General features: G+C 41.3%; 1 protein-coding gene across 1 annotated transcript in view; it reads left to right on the top strand.

The window, feature by feature from the left end:
• Positions 1-25205, top strand: part of RIMS1 (regulating synaptic membrane exocytosis 1) — a 480052-nt gene that overhangs the window by 253327 nt on the left and 201520 nt on the right. The window contains exons 5-6 of the mRNA XM_065888884.1: positions 7520-7860; positions 11668-12530. Of these exons, the coding sequence (XP_065744956.1) occupies positions 7520-7860; positions 11668-12530 (1204 nt within the window). The remainder of the gene's footprint in view (positions 1-7519; positions 7861-11667; positions 12531-25205) is intronic.

The following is a 25205-nucleotide window of genomic DNA, read 5'->3' as shown; positions in this document are numbered from 1 at the left end:
GCAAACAACAGATAAGTTTCTGCTCCTTAAATTAAGGTTACGACAATAATAATTACCACAATTTATTAAATGTCGATAAAGTTACTGAAGGCCAGAAAAAATATGAGTCAGGACATAGAAAATAAGGATAGTGCATGTTTGGATGCTACTGAAAAACAAAGACCAGTTAAATAAATACAACTCAGTCCCGTGCTGTATATGAAGAGATGCACCAACAAAATGACACAGAAAGATAAACTAAAGGGGTTAGGAAACATATCTGGCAAAGATGAGCTTAAAGAGAGTAAAAAGAGCAGTATTAGAATTCAATGCAAAAAGATTCTGCAACTGAGCTCCTGCATTTAATTCTCAGCACAGTGGCTAGAAGGAGCCTATTAAAGCATAAAACACCTTAGGTCGTTTCTCTGCTCAAAACCTTCCAAGAGCTTCCATCACTCTCATCGTGAAAGTCAAAGTCTTTGCTGTGACTCACGAAGACCTACTCAGTCTGCCCCCTGTTGCTTTGTGAACCCACCACACCGCACCACCTTCACTGCCTCGGCCCCAGCTGTTCCTTGAAACCAGCAGGCATACCCCTGTTCAAAATCTTCTTCATTTGCTGTTCTTACAGTCTGACATACTCAGATACTCTCTCTCAGTGAAATGTTCCCCGACCAGCCATTTTGAAGGTCAACCCTACTCACTGCCACACAGAATGCCTGTTCTTATTTTTTCTACAGCACTTCTCACTATCCAGCATGCCTCGTATGTTTACTATTTTGTTTTGTTTTTGTCTGTTTTCTTCACTGGAACATAAACTCCACAGGCAAGATTTTTGTCATTTTGTTCACTGATGTATCCCCAGAGCCTAGCAAAAGGCCTAGCGCATAACAGAAATATTTGTTTAAATCAGAAAGATGTGCAGAGTATGGCACTTCATACAGAAAATAAAGAATAATTTAACTTAATTGAAGACACGTCTTCAGTGAGTTTTTGTATATATACTGAGTGCTTTCTGTGTGCTAAACACGGTTGCATATATTCTCTCACTCACTTAATCCTGACAGAGCCTGTGAAATCATCAGTACTATTATTTTCTCTATTTTACAAACGAGTAAACTGAAACATAGAGAGGGGGTGTGACTTCCCCAGTTCTGCTCTTTTCATGGTGTTCAGTGTTCAGTGACATGCTGTGACCTACACAGAATCAAGATAAGAAAAATGTTTGACTTTTACACAGACAAGAGGAGACACACCATCAGACAGCCTGTGTGAAAGCATCTCAAGGTGTAGGAACTGTACAGCTGATGTGGTTGAATTACATTGACATTTATACGTCTGTGTCTCTGTAGGAACAAAATTTATCTTGCTGGCTTTGTATGCAGCTGAAATCCCCTAAAAGATTTTATATGTATGATTAGTAAAGTAATGATGATGGTAATGATCAGTTATTAGTAATAATTAGGCATTATCCTGTTATTAGTGCCTCAGAAGCACTTACTATCTGTCAGGATCTGTGCTGAGTGATTCAGATCAATTATGTCATTAATGCCCCAAACATCTCAGTGAGTTAGGAGCTATTAGATCATCAGTTTACTGATGAGGTACTGAGTTAGGCAGGGGGCCTGAGTAAATAGCAAAGAAATGGTGTGTCTGAGATTAGAACCTGCACTGTTTTAACTCTAGACACGTAGTCTTCTTTGAAGGTTGGTCGTGTGACGAAGGATTATCCAGTAAATCACGTTGAGGTAGTTAGCTATGAAGGAAAAAAAAAAAACCCACTTTAGATTCCTATCTCTTGTCACACATCAGAGTAAATTCTGAGGGACCAAGGAGTAAATTGTAAAATGTTCAACCGTATTTAGTCAATAAAAGTAAAAGCGAATATTTATCAAAGCGTTTTCTGGGCTAAAGTACAACAGAAGAATTGCCAAGGAAGAGCACAATAGATTAGACTGTATAAAATGAAAAACGATTTTATTGACAAAGAGAAAGATAATTGAAATGACAAGTAACAATATGAAAACTCTTTCTCTCAAAGAGTTAAATCAATTAAAACGGGTAGGAAATTAGTATTAATTCAATTGATAAAGACACAAAAGGCTGCGGCAGTCAATATCTTAATGAACATCTGGAAAACACTGAGAAAAACGTTCATTCCCATTAGTAACATGGAAATGAACAGAAGTGATAAAATTATCAATAAATGGCAGTAAATGATCATGGTATGCCATTCTACTTTTAATCATATATTATGAGTATAGTTGAAAGGTAAATATACCACTAGACATCAAACCGCATATACCTGTCTATGTAACTATGTATTTGTGGATAAAAATGAAATACAAAGAAGAAAGCATTATATCAATATCAAAAATAAGAATCCTCTGCAAGTATATGCTTTCCCAACTGCAAGTCTATTCATGAGAGACAAAGTACAACCGAGCATCTAAATTCAGGGCTAGTAAATGCTGCTCCCAGCCGTATACTCTTGCTGTGACAGAGAAGGATAAGGTTCATTTAGACACCCCTCTGTCCTTCCACCTAATCATTAGTTCATTTCCTCCACCAGGCACATCTGCAACTTGAAATAATACGGTTCTTATCCACCATAGAGCTGAGTGGTGGGCTTAGATTATGCATGATATTCTAGGAGGCCAATACATTGTTCCACTTGGTGGAGAATATTCCTACCTTCAGATGCAAATGGGTTCTTCTTTTAGCCAGCTAAGTTTCTTTATGTAAACGACACTGTGCATTCCACGAGGTCCTTTGTTGCCGTTGCTGTTGTTTTCTCAGATATTTTATTCTCACTCTTGAAATCCTCATTCCAGGAGCCTCATCCTCTTGCTCCAAGTTTCTTTTTTGTTGTTGTTGTTGTTAACACCTTTATTGGAGTATAATTGCTTTACAATGGTGTGTTAGTTTCTGCTTTATAACAAAGTGAATCAGCTATACATATACATACATACATCCCCATATCTCCTCCCTCTTGCGTCTCCCTCCCACCCTCCCTATCCCACCCCTCTAGGTGGTCACAAAGCACTATTGCTCCAAGATTCTTTGTAAGCTTCCAGAAGGGGCTGTTCATGCTGGGACTTCCCTTAACTGCTCTTTCTGCAAACGACCATTTGCTCTTAGATCCCATTTCCTCCTCTTTCTTGGAAGATTTTGTTTTGCTAAGGAAGGCTGTGTGAGTGGTAAATTTTCCAAGTTCTTCCAAATGCTGAGAATACTGCTTACTGCTTTTACACTTGCTTGATGAATTACTTATCTATAGAATTGCAGGCTCCAATGTTTTCCCCAAGAACATTGAAGGTATTTCTCCCTGTCTTCAAACATTCAATATTGCTGATGAGAAATCTGATCTATTCTATTTGAAAGGGGTCTGACTTTTTCTTTCTGGAAGCTTTTAGGATCTTCTCTTTATCTTTGGTGTATTGAAATTTTATAGCAATGTTGTCTCTTTGTGGTTTCTTTTTCCATTCTTTTTGTTAAAATGCAGTGACTTTTTCCACTCTGGGAATTTGCCTCCTATTATTTTTGCAAAATTCATTCTCTGCTATGTTCTGTTCTATCTTTTTGGAACTAGCTGGACTTTGTCTCATATTTTTTTATCTCTTGATTTTTTAATAAACTCCTTCTTTGAAATTCGTTTTTTGTTGTTGACAATCTTAGTATTGTTTTTCAAGAGCTCTTTTTGTTCTGGTATCTGAACACTAATTAGAGACCATTTTAAGTTTTCTTTTCTATTCTTGGAATTATCTCTTACTTTTCCAAAATCAGTTCTCCTTTACATCTATCTTGGCCTTTCTCTTTAATGCTCTAGGTTTTTGTTTGTTTGTTTGTTTTAATGATTTATTAACTATCCATAGGGGAAAAAAGGCACAAAGACAAAAACAAGGAATTAGAAAGGTTGATTGGGACTTCTCAGGGTATGCTTGTATGTGCTTATGTGGAGGTGTTTTTGAATGGACAGTTATGACTTTGTTAGATGCCTTTTGGTGATTATTTAGGTGAGATCTCATTATATTATCTTAAATCTGAAACATTGATGAGAGTGAGAGTACACGGTCTGGGGGCATTATTAAATCATCAGACCTTAAAATCCAGAGCTGATATTGTCAGGTTTTTGGTTACAATTTGGCAAAACCCATTTGGGAGGCTATTTTGCAAAATAGACAAAGAATCCTAAACTATTGTATAGTGCTTATAGCAGAAGAACCTTAAAAGCACTCTAAAATTTTACCCAGTAATTTGATTTTTCTGATACAGTCTAAAAACTAAATGACTTTAAATAGGAAAACAGTTTGATCAACACTTTTTTACTGCAGAGTTCTGTATTAATGTGAAAGAATGTAAGCAGTTTAAGGGTTAGACTAATGGTATACAGTGTCTATAGAATATTTTGTAATATTAAAATGTTTTAGAAACATTTAGAATCCATAGAAATATTTATGCTGTAATATTAAGTGAGTAAATAGAATGCCAAGTTACAGTGGAATTTGTTTTAAATTTGTATAGAAAAACTAAACTGAAATATTAATAGTGGAACAGTGGGGTTGGGGTGCTTTACTCTTTAAAAAGAAGCAATTTATATCATATTTTATATTTCATAAATCCATATTATGTATTTAATGAAATTCCAAAAGGAAAAAATAAACCTATGAAATAACAATAACAAAAGACTAGGAGAAACACACACACACAGACATACACATGCAGACACACACTCAAACAGACACACACACACACATCAAAACAAGCACCAAAGAGAACTCATTCATTTTCATCTCCTCTGTCATCAACTATTTTCTACTATCTCATCTACTATGAGAGAGTGGAAACCTATCTCACACACATAACTGTGTTGCTTCTCAGCAACGAATTAGCTCATTTTTATACATGTCTGCAATGTTTGATACAAAATGTGTTGAAAGGTATGACTAATATTCTATTGTAATCTCATAGTTTTTTACATCTCATATAAGCAATTCCTTTTTCATTTGTAAACTTTGTGGCAAGACTAATTTATACAACTAATAATGGATATTGGGAGGTATAGTATTTCAATAAAAATATTTTAACTTTTTTAGTTAATTTTGCTTTCAAATTGGCAGATAGGTTGACCACACTTATAATTAATTTTTAAATACAAATCTAAAAATATTATGGTGCACAAAAAGATAATACATAGGAAAATTTGGAATTAAACAATAGTTTTCCTAAGTGTTAAAACTCTACAAAAATTAAGGAAATATCACAGATTTAAAAGAATGAATGATATTAAATGCATTAATCAAAACAGCTGCTTTTTCTTAACTACTAATTATAACCTTTTGAATAAATTAAAAATGAAATTAAGTGAATTGTAAAATTTAACTAAAATTTAATTTAATTACAATTTAATTGTAATTTTAACTTATTAAAATAAATAATAACTATATTTTGTTTGCTTTTATCAATCCTGCAGCACATATTCAAAACTGGTAACATATTCAAAACATGGAATCTGCACAAATCTGCTAATTACTTTCTATTGATCCATTTTTATAGCACTTAAAAATGTGAAACAATCAAGCTAAGATTGTGATAACTTTCTAGAAAATATGCAGAAGTGCATATTTTCTGCTTTTTTCTGCCTCTTTATTCAGCTTAATTCCATTTTGAAACTTTTGTCATAATTGTAAATTTTGTTGTGTTCTGTATGGTTTTGAAGGAAATTCATATTTATCCTAAATACACTTTAATATTTTTGTAGAAAAGGACCTAATTTGATAAAGAGTAGTATTTTGCTTATTATTCGTGTAATAAATAAAAATTTAATGTCTACTTCGTTTCTGTAAAATAGTCAAAGTTTCATACCAATCTCCTTGAACTCCGTGAATTCAGACCTCCACATCACTGTCTTGTCAACCAAAGAGGCAGCCAAAGAGGAAGCACATCACCTGTCCCCATCCAGGGTCTGGGCGGAGGAGACTCAGTGTCACTGTTGATGGAAGTTCTGGTCCTAGGGTATCGCCATCTTTGATACGTCCACTCTCAATCAATCAGGACTTCTGAGGGACCTTATTAATGATATCTAAGAGATGGTGGTATTAATACATCGTGCACAGTATAGCCATATTTGGCAAGCATGTTAACTTGAAGTTCCATTCCATAGATCCTGTATTCTGATACAGGCGTATACAATGCATTGTTCATCTCGTTCAGTGGGAAGTCTGTGATCTAATACATTGTGCAGATGCTATAATTAGCTGCTTTTGTGGACCGAGTTGTCTTCATTTCATCACCCGAGGAAGTGTAGAGGAATGAGTTAAGCACAATCAACCTTCAACATTTTATAGCAAATCCCTCTGCTGGTCGTAGTTTTCAAAATTCATTTGAATTTTCTTGCTTGGAAGGGAGCAATTCTTAACAGTTCATCTGCAATATTTTCCTTTTTAAAAATATATTTTCTCTGTCTTTTTCTTATTCTCACTTTAGCTTTTATTTTGTCTTGTAAACAATAACAAGTGATAGTTTTCTTTGTATCCGTCTGAATGTTTTCAGGAGTACATTTTCTTCTTTTCGCCAACGAAACAATGCTTCTTCTTTTCCTCTTTTATATTGTTTCTCACTTAATGTTTCGAGGATTTATTCATCCTTACGTGATATGTTTGCACAATTGTTGACTGAGTCAGTATTAGTGAAAATGAGGACCTAGAGTTTGGTAATCAGCCTTTCCCGGAGGTGCTGTTTCTGAAATGCAAAGGAAAAACTGAAGTGCAATCCAAGAAAAGTCACTGAGGCGGGCGTTGCTGTTATGATTGTATTATTCATTATTTCTGTTACCATCATTGGCCCCATTATTACATTCGTTGTGTCACCACGAGGAGAGCAGCTATACAGATTTATTTTAAGTGGCGATAACATCTTATAATTTATCAGCAGATGTGTTTCCAAATGATGGCTCCGAAATAGCTCTTTTAGCTGAGGTTAGTTGATTGCTGGTAAACTAGAGAGAATATACAGCCTGACCTTTTCTTTTGTGCCTACCTTTCATTGTTTGTTCCACGTAAATATCTTGTCATATTGATTCTAATAATGGATGGTTTTTGAGTAGATCCTTCTAAATCCTATGACACACTGAGGTTTATGTACATAAATATTAATTCTATGGTGCCCTACAACCTTTTTCTAATCAATCGACTACCCTGCTTAGACCATTTTTACTAAGCTATTTTAAATGAAACTTCAAAGTCAGTCATTCAAAATGTGATGGATACATGGTAATATGCAACTCAGAATCATAGTGTTCTAAATGCCAAGCAAAACTCTATCCTGGTTACCAGAAGTCTATGATTTCAGATGCGTCTCGGTCCAGGCATTCATATACTTGACGGTGACTTGTGCAAAGATCATTTTCATGAGAAATGTACAAGGATAAATATAAAGATGACAACCATTCTTTCTTCCTTAAGGGATATTTTAGTGTGATGAAAAGAAATAATTTCCAAATAGTGCAAAGAATTTATATCGTTCTCTCTTCTTCAAATAGGTGATGTGGGTATGCAATTTGTGTCGAAAGCAACAAGAAATCTTAACCAAATCGGGGGCATGGTTCTTCGGAAGCGGCCCTCAGCAGCCAAGTCAGGATGGAACCCTCAGCGATACAGCTACAGGCGCTGGTTCTGAGGCCCCGAGAGAAAAGAAATCCCGGCTGCAGGAGCGATCTAGGTCTCAGACCCCCCTGAGCACAGCCACTGCCTCTCCCCAGGACCAGGGTCCCCACAGCGTGCCGCCCGACAAGAGAAAGGGGGCTGAGCCCTCGCAGCAAGCCGGGAGGCCTGAGCAGAAGCAGGCTTCTTTCAGGTCTAGAAGTGAGCCTCCCAGAGACAGGTAAGAGGTCATCAGCCCTTAAGCAAAAGGCAAAGTCTTAGATGGAGAGCAAAGCCATCTTCAAGAATTTAACTGCTAGGCTATGTGGAAGGGGTACTTCTCAGGCCCATGAGGAAGGCAACACTGGGCCCGGGCTGTCTCTGTCTAGAATGTATCCTTCCTTAGGAGGCCTTTGCCGAGAAGCTTGTCTTTCATGCACGGATGTAAACAAGTCGTCTGACTCAGTCACCCACCTGCACTACTAACTTCCAACCCTGAACTGAGAACAGCTCTTGGACCGTTTATTCGCTGTTTGAGTGAGTCCTGTAGTTGAAAGTGTGCTCTGAGACAAGAGGATGGGGGACTGACCCACTGGAGGGTGTGTGCATGCGTCAGCAAAGCCTTCCTAGAGGACATTTCTTTTACGCTGAGCTTTGAAGGTGACTAGGGATGAGCCAGGTGAAGGGCGGGATGGGTGCTCCAGGTAAGGGCGCTGGCACCTGGCCGGAAGGAACAAGGCCAGTGGGACAACCCAAAAGATGCTATGGGCTCGAGGGTGAGTAGCAGAGAAGGGGAGCGAGTGGAGAAGAGGTGACTGGTAGGGTCTGAGTGCCCAGGTCACACTGGGCCTTTTAGCCAGGTTAAATTTCATAGACTTTATTTTAGAAATAATGGAAAGCCTCGGAGGATTGTAAGCCTGGGCTAACATGATCAGATTATTTCAATTTGTCAATTGAGTCATTCATTCAAAACAGTGGATTTGGGTCTCCCTGGTGGCGCAGTGGTTGAGAGTCCACCTGCCGATGCAGGGGACGCGGGTTCGTGCCCCAGTCCGGGAAGAGCCCGCATGCCGCGGAGCGGCTGGGCCCATGAGTCATGGCTGCTGAGCCCGCGGGTCTGGAGCCTGTGCTCCACAACGGGAGAGGCCACAACAGTGAGAGGCCCACGTACCGCAAAAACAAAAAACAAAAAAAAAAACAGTGGATTTGTGACCAGACAGGATGCCGTGCACTAGGCAACAGTGCTGACAAGGAGGATGTGGCCCTTTGCTCCCCGAGGCTGTGAGTTTGGGGGACCAGACGGTTATCACTAGGCGTGGCTGCTTTTTGTCTGTGTGACCCTTATTTATTCCACTGGGTGGGAGGGTAGGATCCACGGAAGGCTTCTGCTATCTTTTTCAAACAAAACCCACACAGTAAGATCAAAGACTTCAAAGCTGAACAGGTCTGGATTCCAGGCCTGGCTCTGCCACGAGGGCTCACAGGCACCTTGCAGGGGTTGAATGAGCACATGTACTCAGCAGCTGGCCCTTGGGTGGCCTCCAGTGAATGCAACCAGTAGCCGCCATGTGTTTACCATCACTGAACACCGCCAGGAACCAGAGGGCATAAAGATGCTTCGTACAGGGTCCCTTTTCTCACAGATCCTGGGGAAGAGACCACACCATCTCCGAGAGAAGACAGAGCCCCGGGCAGTGAACTGGCCCAGAAAGGTCATGTGATCAGAGCTAGAAAATACAAACACGAGTCCTTTGGGAGCCACAGGGAAGAGGAGTGTCTTCTGAATTCAGGTTTATAGGACACCCAGGAACGTGTGGTGGGCAGACGGAACAGGAAAGGCCATGACAGGAAGACTACAAGAGCCACTTCAGTGATGGCAGGACTGGTGAGAAACTGTTGAGTTAAGGGGAGATGAAGATATCGAAGGGGCAGTTCAGGATGGCTCAGAAAAAATGATCTCTTTTAAAGAAGAGGAAGAATTGGGGGCTGTAAAATCTCTAAAGAGAAAATATGAGTCCTGTTTCGGATAGAGGGTGAAAAACTACAAAGAATTTAAGAGTAAGGGCCAGGAAGAGGCTTTCTGATGAAATTTGAAAAAGATAAGGGCAAATAGCCTTTCTGATTATATAAATACTTAAGAAAACAATGAGGACGTGGGGCTGGAGGAAAAGGCAAGGAGAGCCGGGTACCAGTCAGGGTTGGCCTGCTTCAGAGAGAGAAGGAAGACAGAAGGAATGGCCGTCTGTTTAAACTACTGAAGAACTCGTGATCCTACTTTGTACACTCATCAGGAGCCAGTGGGAATGGAACAATTAAGGTAGAGGTGAGAAAAGGCCTATTCAGTGAAGCAAAGAATCAGAGAGACTGGAGAAGTCCCATTTGCATAATACTCTATCCTTTCATAAAGCATTTTCACAGATGGTGTCTCCTTTAGTCCTCACACAAACTCTGCAAGGTAAGTGTCATTTATCAGCATTTCAGAAAAAAAAAAAAAAAAGTAAACGGACTCAATAGAAACTTCCAGCAAGCACAGCTCTGCCTTAATGAGCTACTAAAAGTTTGCAGTGCATTCGTCACTCTTATGAAAACTCTATTTGGTAATGATGGATTGTATTCATAGTAGACCCCTTACACTAGAAAACGGCAATACTACCTTTGCAATTCCTCCCTCCCTGAAAACCCCTTCCACTTCAAAGGGCCGAGCGATCTAAATGCCTCAAGCAGCATCGGCCATGCTTCTATTTTGCTATTTTGAGCCACTGGAAACCCTTTGCCCTTTCTTTCCATCGTCACCAGACCCTCCTCAAACTGACCCCACAGCTTAGCAACTACTACTTTGGAAAAACCACAACAGAAACTGCCCTACTTTTTCCCATCTTGTATATTATTCTCAAATTTTGTTCATGAATTCTGCTTTTGGACTTCCAATCAAACAATGTTCTCTCTGGAAAGCCCTCGCTGTGGACCTCTGGATTCCAAAAAGAGCCTTGGTTGCCCCCACTTTAGTTGCATAGTACAGCATACAATGCCTGAACGCTTAGCTGAGGTATCCCCTTTTTGTAACTTCTGGGGTCGATGCTGGAACTTTCCCAAACCAGATGGACTCCAGTGTACAGAAGGGCTGGAAGGGGTATCTTAAACAGTATAGCTTAAAGATTCAGACTGCCAAACCCTCTTCCGTTACTTTATCTTTGCCACTGCCTCCCAGAGGATGGAGAGAAAAGTAGGACACAAAACGGGTTTCTTTTTTCATATTCTTTTCTATTAGAGTTTATCACAGGTTATTGAATACAGTTCCCTGTGCTATACATTTTGGACTGTTTTCTGAAAGGAGGGAGAAGGCCAGGGATGGGGAGAGGGAAGAAAAAGTAAAAATTATTTCAAAAATTTCAAGATTTCTATTATATTTGCCTGGGGAAGGTAAAATGGAGGCTAAGGTTCAGCCATTTATTCTTCCTAACCGTCTCCGTAAAAAGTGGTGGGGTGCACATAATCTCATAAAAAGTACTTTCGTTCTACTATTGAGGAAGTGCTATTGGAGTTGATTCCTGAAATGGACACACTTGGATTCACGTTTCTTTAAAAGTTTCAGTTATAATGAGAGATTGTTAATACATTTTGCCCAAATATATATCAGGTATATATATATCGTTTTGAACTCATATGTATGTATTACCGTTTACTCCTCGATTATTACCTATATTATTTTTATCGAGAACATTTTAAAGTCTTTGATTCACAAGCAGAGGTTCATAAATCTTGTTCATTTACGGAATTAATTTATTGATTTTTAAAATGATCTAGTTAATTTATAGAGAATTTAAAGTCTGAAAGCCAGTTGTGAAGGCCCGGAATATGTTGTGAGGCAAAGGAACCTTATTTAGAAAGCTACTCAGATATACAGGTTTGATGTAGTTCTTTTATCACCTCGCTTTTTAATTAGACATCTAAGTATAAATAACTATTTCCAAGGATGCTTCTGGGGTCTGGTCTTCGCCTTGAGCTTTACACATTGCTCTCCTTCTGGACGTTCCTTTGTGCATCACAGGAAGAAGACCCCAGGGCTCGCCGAGCAGAATGGCAAAGGCGCCCCGAAGGGCGAGCGGAAACGCGCGCCCAGGTCCTCTGCGCAGCCCGCGGAGGGGCCCACGGAAGAACGGGAGCGCAAGGAAAGGCGGGAAAGCCGAAGGCTCGAGAAAGGCCGGTCCCAGGACTACCCCGACGTGCCAGAGAAACGCGAGAACGGCCCGGCGGTGGAGGCCGAGAAGCAGAGGAAGGAGGAGGAGTACCAGACCCGGTACCGCAGCGACCCGAACCTGGCGCGGTACCCGGTCAAGCCGCCGCCCGAGGAGCAGCAGATGCGCATGCACGCGCGGATGTCCCGCGCCAGGCACGAGCGGCGCCACAGCGACGTGGCCCTGCCGCGCACCGAGGCCGCAGCTGGGCCCGAGGTCAGGCCCGGCCCCCGCGCGCCCAACGCCGCCCGGGGCTCGCCTCCCGCCTCGCCGCGCGCCTACTCGGCCGAGAGGACCGCGGAGGCCCGGGCGCCGGGCGCCCAGCCGCTCGCCGAGCCCAGCCCGCCGGCGCCCCGGCCCGGCCCGGGCCCCGCCGACGCCCCGGAGCCCAGGGCCCCGGAGCCGCTCCGGAAGCAGAGCCGCCTGGACCCCGGCGCGGCCGTCCTCGTGCGCAAGGCCAAGCGCGAGAAGGTGGAGACCATGCTGCGCAACGACTCGCTCAGCTCCGACCAGTCCGAGTCCGTGCGGCCGTCTCCGCCCAAGCCGCATCGCGCCAAGAGGGGCGGCAAGCGGCGCCAGATGTCGGTGAGCAGCTCGGAGGAGGAGGGCGTGTCCACGCCGGAGTACACGAGCTGCGAGGACGTGGAGCTAGAGAGCGAGAGCGTCAGCGAGAAGGGTGAGCGGCGCCGCGCGGGCTCGGGCGCGTGCGGGGCTGGAAGCGCGGGTGTGGGGATCCCAGGTCAGCGCGCGGAGCTGGGGGCGCGTGTGCCTGGATCGAGGCGCGCGTGCGGGGCTGGGGGCGTGTGTGCCGGGATCCGAGGCGCGCGTGCGGGGCTGGGGGCGTGTGTGCCGGAAGCGCGAGCTGGGAGCTCCGGGGCGCGTGTGTCAGGATCCGAAGCGCGAGCGGGGTGCTCGGGGGCGCGTGTGCCGGGCTGGCAGGTGCGCGCAAGCAGGATTTAGAAGCGCGGCTGGTAGTGTCCAACAGGGTGACTGTGACTGTATCTAACGCTGCTCTACGGTATATTAGAAACTGCTGAGAAAGTAAATCCTGAAAGTTTTCGTCACAAGAAAAAATTTTTTTGTAAGTGGATGAGGGCATGGATGTTAAACTTACTGTGGTAGTCAATTTGGCATTCTATGTATGTCAAGTCGTTAGGGGTACACCTTAAACTTCCACGGACCTATGTGTCAATTATGTCTCAATAAAAGTGGGGGAGAAAAGTGGGACCTGGAATGCTCCGGCCAGCCTCGCAGCGGATGGAAGGTCGTCCTATATATATATATATATATATATATATATATATATATATATATATTCGGAAGTGGGATTTTAAAAACGTAATCACATGTGCCAAATTGGGGTTACAGGAGTTCTTCATGATTTTGGTTGCTCTCATTCTGGGAAATTCAGTACACAGTCTTGTGTTTTTAAGTTATTATTCGGGGGTGGGTTTATTTGGCTGACCAAAGGACGTGTACCTTCTTTTACACTTCAGTGGTGTAATGCTCCAGTCACAGAGGTAGCGTTTTTCAAGCTTCAAATGAATCTTTCTTACAATTTGTAAACAAGTTACAAAGTTTCTATCATGCAGATGTTATATATCGTGTTTTGGTAGTAACTTTGCAGTACAGATTTCATTTTACCTATTACAGTCCAAAAGATTTTGGAACATTTCGTGATGGGCTGACTTTTTTGTTCTGTCTAAACCTGCACTGTACAATACCATAGCTATATGTAGATATTTAAATAAATTAAAATTAAATAAAATTAAAAATTCAATTCCACACTCCCACTAGTGCTCAAGAGCGATCATTCCAGAAAATGCCTTTAAGTGGCACTGGTCTAGAAAATACTTCAATTTAATGTTAAAATCACATGTTTGTTTTGAAGATTCTCCTCATTTTGCTGCTGTTCCCTTAGATTTAAACTGGCCACAGCAGTAAATTCAGTGGTTGTGGTTTCCGTCTTTGTTGTAGTGCTGGAGTTCTTGGTGTTTTTCTTAACGAATTCATATATTGAGGTGACTGACTATTTTTACAGTTTTTGGCTTGCTTTAGAATCAGTAAATTACACAGTTAATATTATGTTTTATAAAGAGAATCACTTCCTCATCTTCTCTGCCTGCAAACTGCGTGCATATGGATCCACCATCTCTCCCACCGTTCTGTTCTCTTTTTCTGTCCCTTTCTTTCTATATATATGTGTGTACGTATATATATATATATATATATATATATATATATATATATATATATACGTACACACATATATATCCCCCAACAATCTTATACTATATTTGGGAACAATTAAGAAAGCTCACTCTGTGAGCTTCCCTGGGGGCACAGTGGTTGAGAGTCCGCCTGCCGATGCAGGGGACAGGGGTTCGTGCCCCGGTCCGGGAAGATCCCACATGCCGTGGAGTGGCTGGGCCCGTGAGCCATGGCCGCTGACCCTGCGCATCCGGAGCCTGTGCTCCGCAATGGGAGAGGCCACAACAGTGAGAGGCCCGCGTACTGCAAAAAAAAAAAAAAAAAACAACTTTAAAGAAAGCTCACTCTGTCGCTATTATTACTGCAACTCAAGTGGAAATAGCTGTCTTTTGAACGCATGTGTGTCTGGGATGAGTTTGGTTTTTTTCAGCTCGCCTCCTCATCACTGATGTTTATAAATTGCATATGGTCTATAGGTTTTTTAAAAGTCAGATGGTGAGTAGCTTCTTGCTGCCTTTCATGCCTTAGTATTGTTTTGTGAACACGTATTTTTTCCCCTTAAGCCGTAAGGTAAGTGTGAAGTAAAAATGTAAGTGGATATGCTTAATGGGTGTGCAGATAACCCCCGATGGGGATGGTATAGGTATAGTTATATATGTGTATTTTCCCACTCCTTAAAGGAAGGGTCTACACCAGCTCCTCTTGAATATGTGTAATAAATCACAAGACACATGGAATTAGAATTGAAATTCAAAATTATTCACGGTAACAACAGATTATGAAAGAAACATGACTAGTGGTGTGGGTGAGTGGAGAGATGGGGCTGGGGTGATGTGAAGAGTATACTGCCTCTAGTGGCTGTGTCCCTTTCTTGGGAATTCTCATTCTGGGCACTTGGGTGACCACTTGGGGTTTATACACCTCTGAAGCTGGGGTTCAGTCCTCCCCTCCGGAAACATAGGAGACATCATCTGATACAGACTGCCCTGTTTTCTCTTCATTTATAAATGATCTCATTCTGAATGTCTATGAATGTAGCATAGACGTTTTCCTATTTCAGCCTTCGTTAGAAATTCTACCATCTGTAATATTTACTAATGACTTTATTGCCAAGCCCCACCATTGACAGCTAAGGGCTCCCTTGGGGACCAGCCATGATCATCTCTCCAGCACCCTGTGACCCTGCACAAGTTTTTTAACCTCAGTAAGTCTCCATTTTCTTACTGGCACATTGGAGATAAGAGTTGCTACTTTGTCAGGTTACTGAGTGGTTTGAATGAGCTCATGCATCTATAACAGGATGCTAAGTTAGCATTTTTCCTGTCCTGCAGTGCCTGTGGCATGTCTGCCATAGATCTAATACTGCGGTGAAGCTGAGATCATCACCCACATGTAAATATACAAGGAAGAGGTAAAAGAATCCGTTTTATATCTTACAGGCTCCGGTGAATTTCCCTGATCACTCTTCTTATAGGAAGAGTGATCAGGGATGAGATGTCTTCCCAGGAGAGAACGGATGCTGTGCTGTGACCTTCAGGGTCAGGGAAAGTTATCCCCATGGAGTAAATATCAACAGCAGTGGGAGATAAAAGCTGCATTTCACCTATATTCCGTGCATTTGCTTATTCGCTTTATCAGTTACATGTATAAAGTAAATATTTAACACGTGCCTGGCTCTCTTAATCTGTTTGGGCTGCTATAACAAAAGCCCACAGACTAGGTAGCTTATACACAACAGAACTTTAATTTCTCACAGTCCCAGAGGCTGGGAAGTCTAAGATCCAGGCTCCAGCATGGTCTTGTTGTGGTGAAGGCCCTCTTCCTGACTCATGAGAAGTCAGCACCTTCTTGCTGTGCCCTCACATGGGGGAAGGGGCTGCGGAGCTCTAGGGGGTCTCTTTTATAAGAGCACTAATCCCATTCATGAGGGCTTCACCCTTGTGACCTAAGCACCTCTCAAAGGCCCCACCTCTTAATGCGATCATTTTAGGGGGGCTTAAGATTTAAACACATGAATTTTGAGGGGACACAAACATTTAGACCATAGCACTGGCACAAGGCGTTTACTTAATATGTGTGTACTATTCTCACCATTTATATTTTTATCCTTATCATTATGCTGAGTTGGTTTGTATGTTTATTAGCAAATGTGGATTTAACACTTTCAGTAGATATACTGATGTTAAAAATAAAGAAATACACTTCATGCCCTTATGGAGCTTACATTCTGTTGAGAGAAATAATAAAGAATAATTACAGGGCTTCTTCCCTGGTGGCGCAGTGGTTAAGAATCCGCCTGCCAATGCAGGGGACACGGTTCGAGCCCTGGTCCGGGAGGATCCCACATGCCGCGGAGCAACTAAGCCTGTGTGCCACAACTACTGAACCTGCGCTCTAGAACCCGTGAGCCACAACTGCTGAGCCCGCGTGCTACAACTACTGAAGCCCACACACCTAGAGCCCGTGCTCCGCAACAAGAGAAGCCACTGCAATGAGAAGCCCGCGCACCGCAAGGAAGAGTAGCCCCCGCCCGCCGCAACTAGAGAAAGCCCGTGCGCAGCAACAAAGACCCAACACAGCCAAAAATAAATGAATAAATAAATTTTTAAAAAAAGAATAATTACACAATGAAGTACAATTTAATAGATGCCTCAAAGGAACATTCCTTTCAGATATATTGATACACTTTTGCTTTGTGTCCAGACATTCAATTAAAAAGAAAAGGTTCCCTGGGCAAATGGCACTGAAAGACAACACAGCATTGCTAGTCAATATGATGCTTCACGTGTAGTGTAATTACACACACACACACACAGACACACACACACACGGATTAACAGTGAGCTCTATCTAGTGGGCTTGTCTAAAACTTGAGGTCACCTACCACATGTTTCAAAGTGAATGCTGTTTGTTCAATGTTCATACTGCTCTTTCTTTGCCGACTGGGAAAAATTGGGCATTTCTCATTTCTTAGATAGCTGTCTAATATAAATATAATATAAATCTCTCTATATATAATACCTAATATAAATCTCTCTATGCAGAAGAATAACAGTGTACTAAATCTTACTTGTAATAAGATAGCAATTGGATTTACATGAAACGTGTAATAAGATCCATTGGGACAAAGTCTAGTGAAGATCTGAGCCCCTAAGGAAATGAGTCAAGAGGCTTAAGGAGAAAGAAAGAGATGCAGGCAGTGCCGATGTGGATGAGAGAAGGAAGCAGCACCAGTGCTGAAAAGAAGCAGAGCATTGCTGCCTGCATCAGGGGATTAATCCACTTATACTTACAAGGAACTTGAAGTATAAGTCCTTGGAAGAAGAGCCTGGCATTAGATAACAGGATTTCCTTTCCTTTTAATCCTCTCCTTCTTGCTGACTTGGAGTGGATGGGGAAAATACAACCCGAATTAATGTTGCCTTTGAACTTTTAGAGCACTCTGTGAATGGCTCCTGAGGTCAACCTTTATAACAAGGGCTAAATGGTTTGTTTGTAACTGTTACTGCTAAGCATCATTTAGCAGTCCTTGTAGGGGCGTTTGGTACCTGGATGACTGGTAAGAAATGATACCTGCAAGGCTAGCAAACAATGAGTGCTTGAAAAGTGAGACTGACAACCCTTAGTTACAGGGTTGAATTTTCCTCCAAAGACAAAGACAGTTTCAGGGGACCAGGGCATAGGTTGTGGGCGGTGTGAGCTATTCACTGTTAAGTTTGGGTACCTGACAAGTTAAACATTGTGGAATCAGGAACAAAAGCTGAGAACCCTCGCAACAATCAGGTACTAAATTATTTAAATGTAACTAATTCATGCAACACTTTATATTATTCTTTAGTCATTAAACTAAAACTACTGGGAGTTTCCTCTTTGGGCTCCAGCAGTATAATGCCTACTGCTCACATAGCACTTTTTTTTTTCTTATAAATTTATTTATTTATTTTTGGCTGCATTGGGTCTTCGTTGCTGCACGTGGGCTTTCTCTAGTTGCAGCGAGCAGTGGCTACTCTTCCTTTCAGTGTGCGGGCTTCTTATTGCGGTGGCTTCTCTTGTTGCAGAACACGGGCTCTAGGCGCATGGGCTTCAGTAGTTGTGGCACGTGGGCTCAGTAGTCGTGGCTCACGGGTTCTAGAGCGCAGGCTCAGTAGCTGTGGTGCGTGGGCTTAGTTGCTCCGCAGCATGTGGGATCTTCCCGGACCAGGGCTCGAACCGTGTCCCCTTCATTGGCAGGCAGATTCTTAACCACTGTGCCACCAGGGAAGCCCTCACATAGTACTTTTAATTCTACCCAGGAGTTGTTGATTTACTTCTGTTTCTTGAGAGCAGAAAATGCATTTTATATTCTTTTAATGCTCCTAGTGCTTTTTCTTGTAACTTCAAGGGGGTTTGCAATTAAAGAAGGTGGCCATCATTCATGTAGTCAGGTTTTAATTTCTATGTGACATCCCATAAATATTACATGATTTATGTGATGTTAAACAAGTTATGTATAAAGATTTGTGACGTTCCAGGCACAGGGTGCTAGAGGTATAGTGATTAAATAAATAAATACAGACATAAACATAGATACATATAGAGACAGCCATGGTTCCTGCCCCCGTGACATTTTTATGGGCTATCTAGAGGACTCTTATTGGGGACTTTACAGACAGGAGACCCCAAGATAAAATCAGGTTCTGTGGTAAGAATTTGGCTACAGGCAGTAAAACAATTGTAACCTTTAAACAATTACAGCCTAAAAGGGCTTCCTCTTTAAATGGCTGCTGAAACGTAAGCATTTATTTCTCTTACCCCATGAGACCCCAGTGTAGAGGGAAGGAAGTGAAATATGAATAGTTGATGGAAAGAGGAAGTAGCCTGCTTTGGGGCAGAGGAGCTTGCCAAGGAGGCGAGAGAGCTGGGGTGGAGAGCAACGTCCCCACCCAAGCACAGATATGTTCTGTGCAAGATATTTTTGACATTTAAAATAAAATAATAAATAACTAACTTAAATAATTAAATAATAATGTCATGACCAAAACTCAAAGAGAAAGCTCTGGGTACCCAGACCCTTTGCACTGGGCAGAGATATTTGGACAAAATGCAAGACCGTGCATCTGGACTAAAGATAAGACACTTGCCTGCAGGTATGGATTAATCTTAAGCAGGAAGTAAAGTATCGTGATCTGAGACCTTCAAATAATAACTGATATAAAATCTGTAAACTCCTTTGGGTCCAGAAAGAGGCAACCATGAAGATAACCCATAGGGAAGCCCATACAACCCTGGGGATGCCCAAAGGATGAATCCAGACATCAGCTATGAAACAAGAGGAAATTCAACAACAGTAAACATACCAAGAAAACAGGGAAAAATCTATAAACTTTTGGAGGTTAAAAAATAACCCAGGTTGTGTACAAAGCAATAAGTGTTAACCTGTCTTTACACTTCTCATCAGTAATGGATTCTAGACTACAACTGTCCAATGCCTTCAAAGTTTGGAGGGAAACCGTTCTGAGACTGCTGTTTTATTCACATCTAAATCATCAGTCAACTCTCAGTTCTCAGAAAACCTACTTTGCAATCTGCTTATGAGAAAATGATTTAAAGATGTATGCACTCAAAGAAAGAGTGGAGCTGACCCAGGAATCCAATGCAAAGAAATCCCCGAATGACACCGTGTGCAGAAAGCAATCTGTCAAAATTAAAACTGGAGATCATTTCTAGGAAGCTCCAAAGAGAATATTGAGGAGAATATCCCGGATTCCAAGAAATATCCAATGACTAATGACTTACATGATGTTATTGACCCGGTAAAGAGAGGCTGTTTCTTTTTCAGCAATAAAGAGGAACCGTCAAAAGCTGAGGGAGAAAAACTGTTAAGAAAAATCATGGTCCAAACATGAAGCAAACAAGAATATGACATCATTTTATTAGTTGATACAGTCCATTTGACTATTAACCTAGGAAATGTTTCCTCTGAGTGAACAGGAAGCCTGACAGTTCATCTGTAGAAATGTCAATTATTGGTTTTTACTTGGTCCTAGAGCATTTACATGTAATAATATTATAAATGCCACTTACTGGTTTTCAATTTTTAGAATAAACCCCCTTCCACATTGAATATATATATGTGTGTGTGTGTGTGTGTGTGTATAGTTTATATATTTTTGTTTGTTTGTTTGTTTTTACACAATTGAAGATAAATATTTTGTCCATGTTAAAATAAAGGTAAAACTGACAGAGATGAGAGAATCTGGAGAACAGAGTAAGAGATAAGTGTATGAATATTCTCATCTAAAATGTTCAAGATCCTGTTCAAATTTTAGGCCAAGAAATAGAGGATTAAGGCCACTTAAAAATAGAAATATATAAGGAGAAATAAAACTATTGGCTTTTGAAAGCAAAACGATATCAACATAACAGTGAGCTAAAGTCTCTTCTTTCATTGGTTTTTACCGTAGATAATATCATAAAATTGGAAATCAATGGATAACATCCCAAATAAAGTGGTCAATGGATAGAGGAAAATTATTTAAAAATTAGAGTGCTTTTCATTAGAACAACTAAGAAAGTAAACGCTTGAAAATAAGCTTGGGAAGTGGAATTGACAGTGTGGGCAGAAAGACCATGAGGGGAAATGAGTTATTGTAGCTACATCGCAAGCCCTTATTTATTCTAATTTTCATCAGGTGCATGTGTGAAGTTGATATCCATTAACATAGGAAAACAGAACATTGCTGTCTAACATCCCCTTTATTAAGTTGTGAGTAACTAGTTTTGGTGTCTTCTGGGACCTCATGTAATTTTACCCACCAGAACCTCAGAACAGCGGTGGATCTACGTGGAATTCTGACAACCTTGCCTTCTCTTTGACCTTTTATACATTAATCTTTCACTGATTCCTACTGTTGCTGTAGGAGAGAGAAATTTAATTCTCCCTTTCAACTACCGAAAGAGCCAGGATTTAGAGTGTTAGATGCTTCGTTTTAGATGCCTTCCAGGGAGTCTGAGAACTAATTTCTTCTTACAGTGGGTACGAAATGGAGGTTAGCTGTTTTAATCATCTGTGTAATTTACATCTTAGAAAGATACTGAGGGGACACAAATAACTGTGTTGGGGGCTCTGAGCTAGCGTGCTAATTCCTAATGTTCTAAGAATATGAGATAAGAAAATTTGGGGAAACATCATGGTGAAGAGCTGGGTTTTTCAGTTACAATTTCTGCCTAATATATAAGTGACTGGAAAGTCTCCTTGACTCTAAAACAGGAGCTCTGACTAAAAAGAAGTTCTATAAAAAGAAAAGAAATTAAGTCTGTAAATCTAACCTGATTATATCCAATAATATTTCTCCCAAATTAATCCGTGGCTAGAAGTATTAGTCATTTAGTTACATCTGAAAGAGGTTTCTATTCTGAAATCAGGAGACAGTTAAATCTGGGTTACATCTCATTTTCAAAACTAATCATACAAATTTGACATGTATGCTTACAATTTTAAAAGTGGAGTGTTTGAATGGATGTACAATTGAAGGACATTTTGAGGGGAAACATTTGCGCTTCAAAGTGCGTTTAGAAAAAGATTTGATATTGAAGATTTCAGTGCCACCTACTTTCTCTCATAAGTTTGTGCTTCAACATCCTTTTAAAATGCAGAATCATACTTCCGTGTTTGTGACCCAGTTTTTGCAGTGAATGAAAATGTTGTCCTTACTTTGGGTTCAATTTCACAGCATAACCGAATGTTAGGCCTGAGGGAGACTTCGGAAACAAACAAAGACTCTCCTTTGTTTCACACACTGCTGAACAGAGAAGGGAGCATGGGGGGTGTTGAGTCACTGGATTCCCTGCCCCTGCCACCATTTTCCGTTTGCAGCTGGGAGAGCTTGGAATGCATCCTGGCCCCATACCATCCCACCAGACCTCTGAGAACGAACACTTCATCAGTCCTGCTGCTGTCCTGTCCTCAGTTGAGGCCCAGCCCTAGCAATCTGGTTTCTGGTATATTCCAGAGACCAGGCCCCTGGTTTGTGCCTAGTTTTGGTTCCTAGATCCACGTCCCTGGATGCTTGTGGCTGAGTCCAATTCTGTTGCCGGAGTCCCTCTGGAACTAACACTTGGCCCTCACCGATCCCCTCCAGGAATTAAGAGCTGGATCCCTGGATGCTGACTCCCTGATCCTGACTGCCGGATGGGAAATCCAGATGTTATCTTGTGTATCATTCTTCTTCCTATGTTACGGGGCATCTGACTCAGTAATTACTGCTGTTCTGCATTGAATAGTTAACTGCCTATGGCCCTCTTCTTTGAGTGTCTCGTTCTACCTCCTAAGCTGAACTTCTGCATTTGGATCTTTTTAAAAGCACCTGTTCCATACCAAGAGACAGATCTAATTTTAATTCCGATAAACTCTTCTGTGGCTGATGTGTACACAGTAAGATTGTATCAGTTTCCTAGGGCTGCTGTAACAAGATGCCACAGACTGGGTGGTCTAAACAACAGAAATTTGCTTTCTCCCAGTTCTGGAGGCTGGGACTGCAGCATCTAAGTGTCGGCAGGGTTGATTCCTTCTGAGGGCCATGGAAAGACCTGTCTAGGCCTCTCTCCTTGGCTTGTGCTTGGCTGTCTTCTTCCTGAGTCTTCACGTTGTCTTTTCTCTGTGTGTTTCCACGTTTCCTCTTCTTACTGAGGACAGCAGGCATGTTGGATTAGGGGCCATCCTAATGAAATCCTTTTAAACTGATTATCTCTTTAAAGATCCTATCTCCAAGTATGGTTGCACTCTGAGGTACTGGGGGTGAGGACTTCAACATACGAATTCTGGCAGAACACAATTCCGTTCATATTAATAGTATTCGCAGGAGGGAAGAGACCAAGGCCTCCGCCTGTTTGTGTTCATACTAATGAACATGGTAAATACTCCTGTTTGGGGTTTGTCTCCATTGGTTTTCATCTGTGGAAAGTATAAGATCATCAAGAATCTTACTGGGTAGTTACGTTATGAAGAGGATTGCTGTCCGAGATCAGGAAGACACAGATAGTTTGAGGCACTGCCAGAGACTAGACCCCTTGGGCATGTTTCTTAACCTTGGTAAGCCTCAAGTTCATCCTTTTAGGAACTTGGAGTGAATAACTATACAAATTCTCTGGAGTCCTCGTAAAGATTAAATGAGGTGATGGGTACGGCTCTGTGTCCCTGATACACAGTGAGCACTCAATAAGTGTTTCTATTTCTGTGACATATATAGATAACACATGTTACAGGAACTAGGGAGAAAGCTGGGATGCTGAGGCTTCGTGTTGGAGCTGGGGAAGAATTTGGCAGGAAGAATAGATGTGGCATTTGAGTCAGAGAGATAGGCCTGAGCAATGAGAGATGGGGAGACACCCACTTCTGGCAGCAGGAAGCTTCCAGACCTGTGAAAGGAAAGAGCCCAGAGGCCACGGATCAAGAGAACAGCTTTGATCCCAGTTTTAAGGACTGGATTACCTTGGGCAACAGAATGAGAGGGATAGAGCCTATCAGTGATCCTCAACCTTGGATGCACTTTAGAATCTCCTGGAGGGCTTAGAGGTGATCGTAGTAAGTGAAGTAAGTCAGACGGAGAAAGACAAATACCATCTAACATCACTTATATGAGGAATCTAAAATATGACACAAATGAACTTACAAAACAGAAATAGACTCACAGACATAGAGAACAGACTTGTGGTTGCCAAAGGGGAGGGGAGCTGGGGGAGGGAAGGATTGGGAGGTTGGGATTAGCAGACGCCAACTATTATATATGGGGTGGATAAACAACAAGGTCCTACTATAGAGCACAGGGAACTATATCCAGCCTCCTGGGATAAACCATAGTGGAAAATAATAGAAAAAAGGATATATATACACATGTATAACTGAGTTTCTCGGCTGTATAGCAGAAATTAACACAACATTGTAAATCATCTATACTTCAATTTAAAAAGAAGTGTTGAGGCAGCACCAAAAGGGAGACTGATTTGGTCAGTGAGCAGTCAGGCCCTGATTTATTTTAGTGCATGTGGCTGAATCGAGAACTGTAGGATTATAATCATTTGAGGAGCTTCATAAACAAGATGCTCATGTTCAGGCCCCAAGCCCAGAGCTCCTGATCTGATGGTTCTGGCCTGAGGCCCAGGAGTCATCATTGTTGTTTTTAGCATCTGTTTGGTGATTCCAACATGAGGTCAAGGTTATGACGACAGGGCCTCATCGTCTTCAAGGACCTTACCAAGTCTCAGACCTGACCCTTCATACATTATGAAGTGCTGGTTCTTCCATGAAAGTTGTTATTTTGTATCCCATGAGCATCCCATGAAAAAAAAATTGCTTATTTATACAGGGACACGTTTGACTGGAAAAAGCATCCGGAATGACTCAACGTATGTTTAGGGGATGGAATAAAGAGTTGGCCGTTTCCCACCCAGGTAGAGCTGACCCTGGAACAACATGGGTTTGAATTGTAGGTCCACCTGTATGTGGATTTCTTTCACTAAATGCACACTGCAGTGCTACACGACCCGGGGAATCCAGGATGTTTAGTTTATAAAATATAACTGCATCTCAAAGAATGTCTTGGCAGGATAAACACTTTATGCTCGATATGGGTAAATATTTCTTATTATAATAGTGTTTCTTATTATAATAGTATTATACACAAATTGCAAGCCAGATCAATTTCCAGGAAAAGAGGCACTGGTTAAAGGAATGCTGTGTAAAAATTATGTTCTATATTCTTGTATTTATGACATAAAATGTTTGTGATAGTTAAGAGAGAGGCATTGCTCGTTGTATGTATACTATATGGTATGTTTTTGAAAAAAATGTTTACATAATATGTGTAAAGGAAACTGAAAGGATGTACATCAAAGTGTTGAGTATACTTATATCTGGACCATAAACAGCACACATTCTTTATGTTTCCTTTTGTCTTCTTTGTATTTTTAAACTCCTACTGTAAACATATTCCTTTGTTTTAGCTTAACTTGAGTTTTCTGGTTACCATTCATTCCTTTGCTTTGCTTTTTCTCTTCATGCCCTCTATTAGATTGATCAGGTGGTTTTATGTGCTTTTTCACTTATTTTAGAGTGTAGGGCATTATACATTCCTTTGGTATTCTTTTTTTTTTAGATGTTGGG

This window comes from Phocoena phocoena, chromosome 12 (assembly GCF_963924675.1).
Source record: "Phocoena phocoena chromosome 12, mPhoPho1.1, whole genome shotgun sequence".
Classification (NCBI taxonomy): domain Eukaryota; kingdom Metazoa; phylum Chordata; class Mammalia; order Artiodactyla; family Phocoenidae; genus Phocoena; species Phocoena phocoena.
Note: the sequence above shows the minus strand (reverse complement) of the source record. Positions and strands in the feature narration are given on the sequence as shown.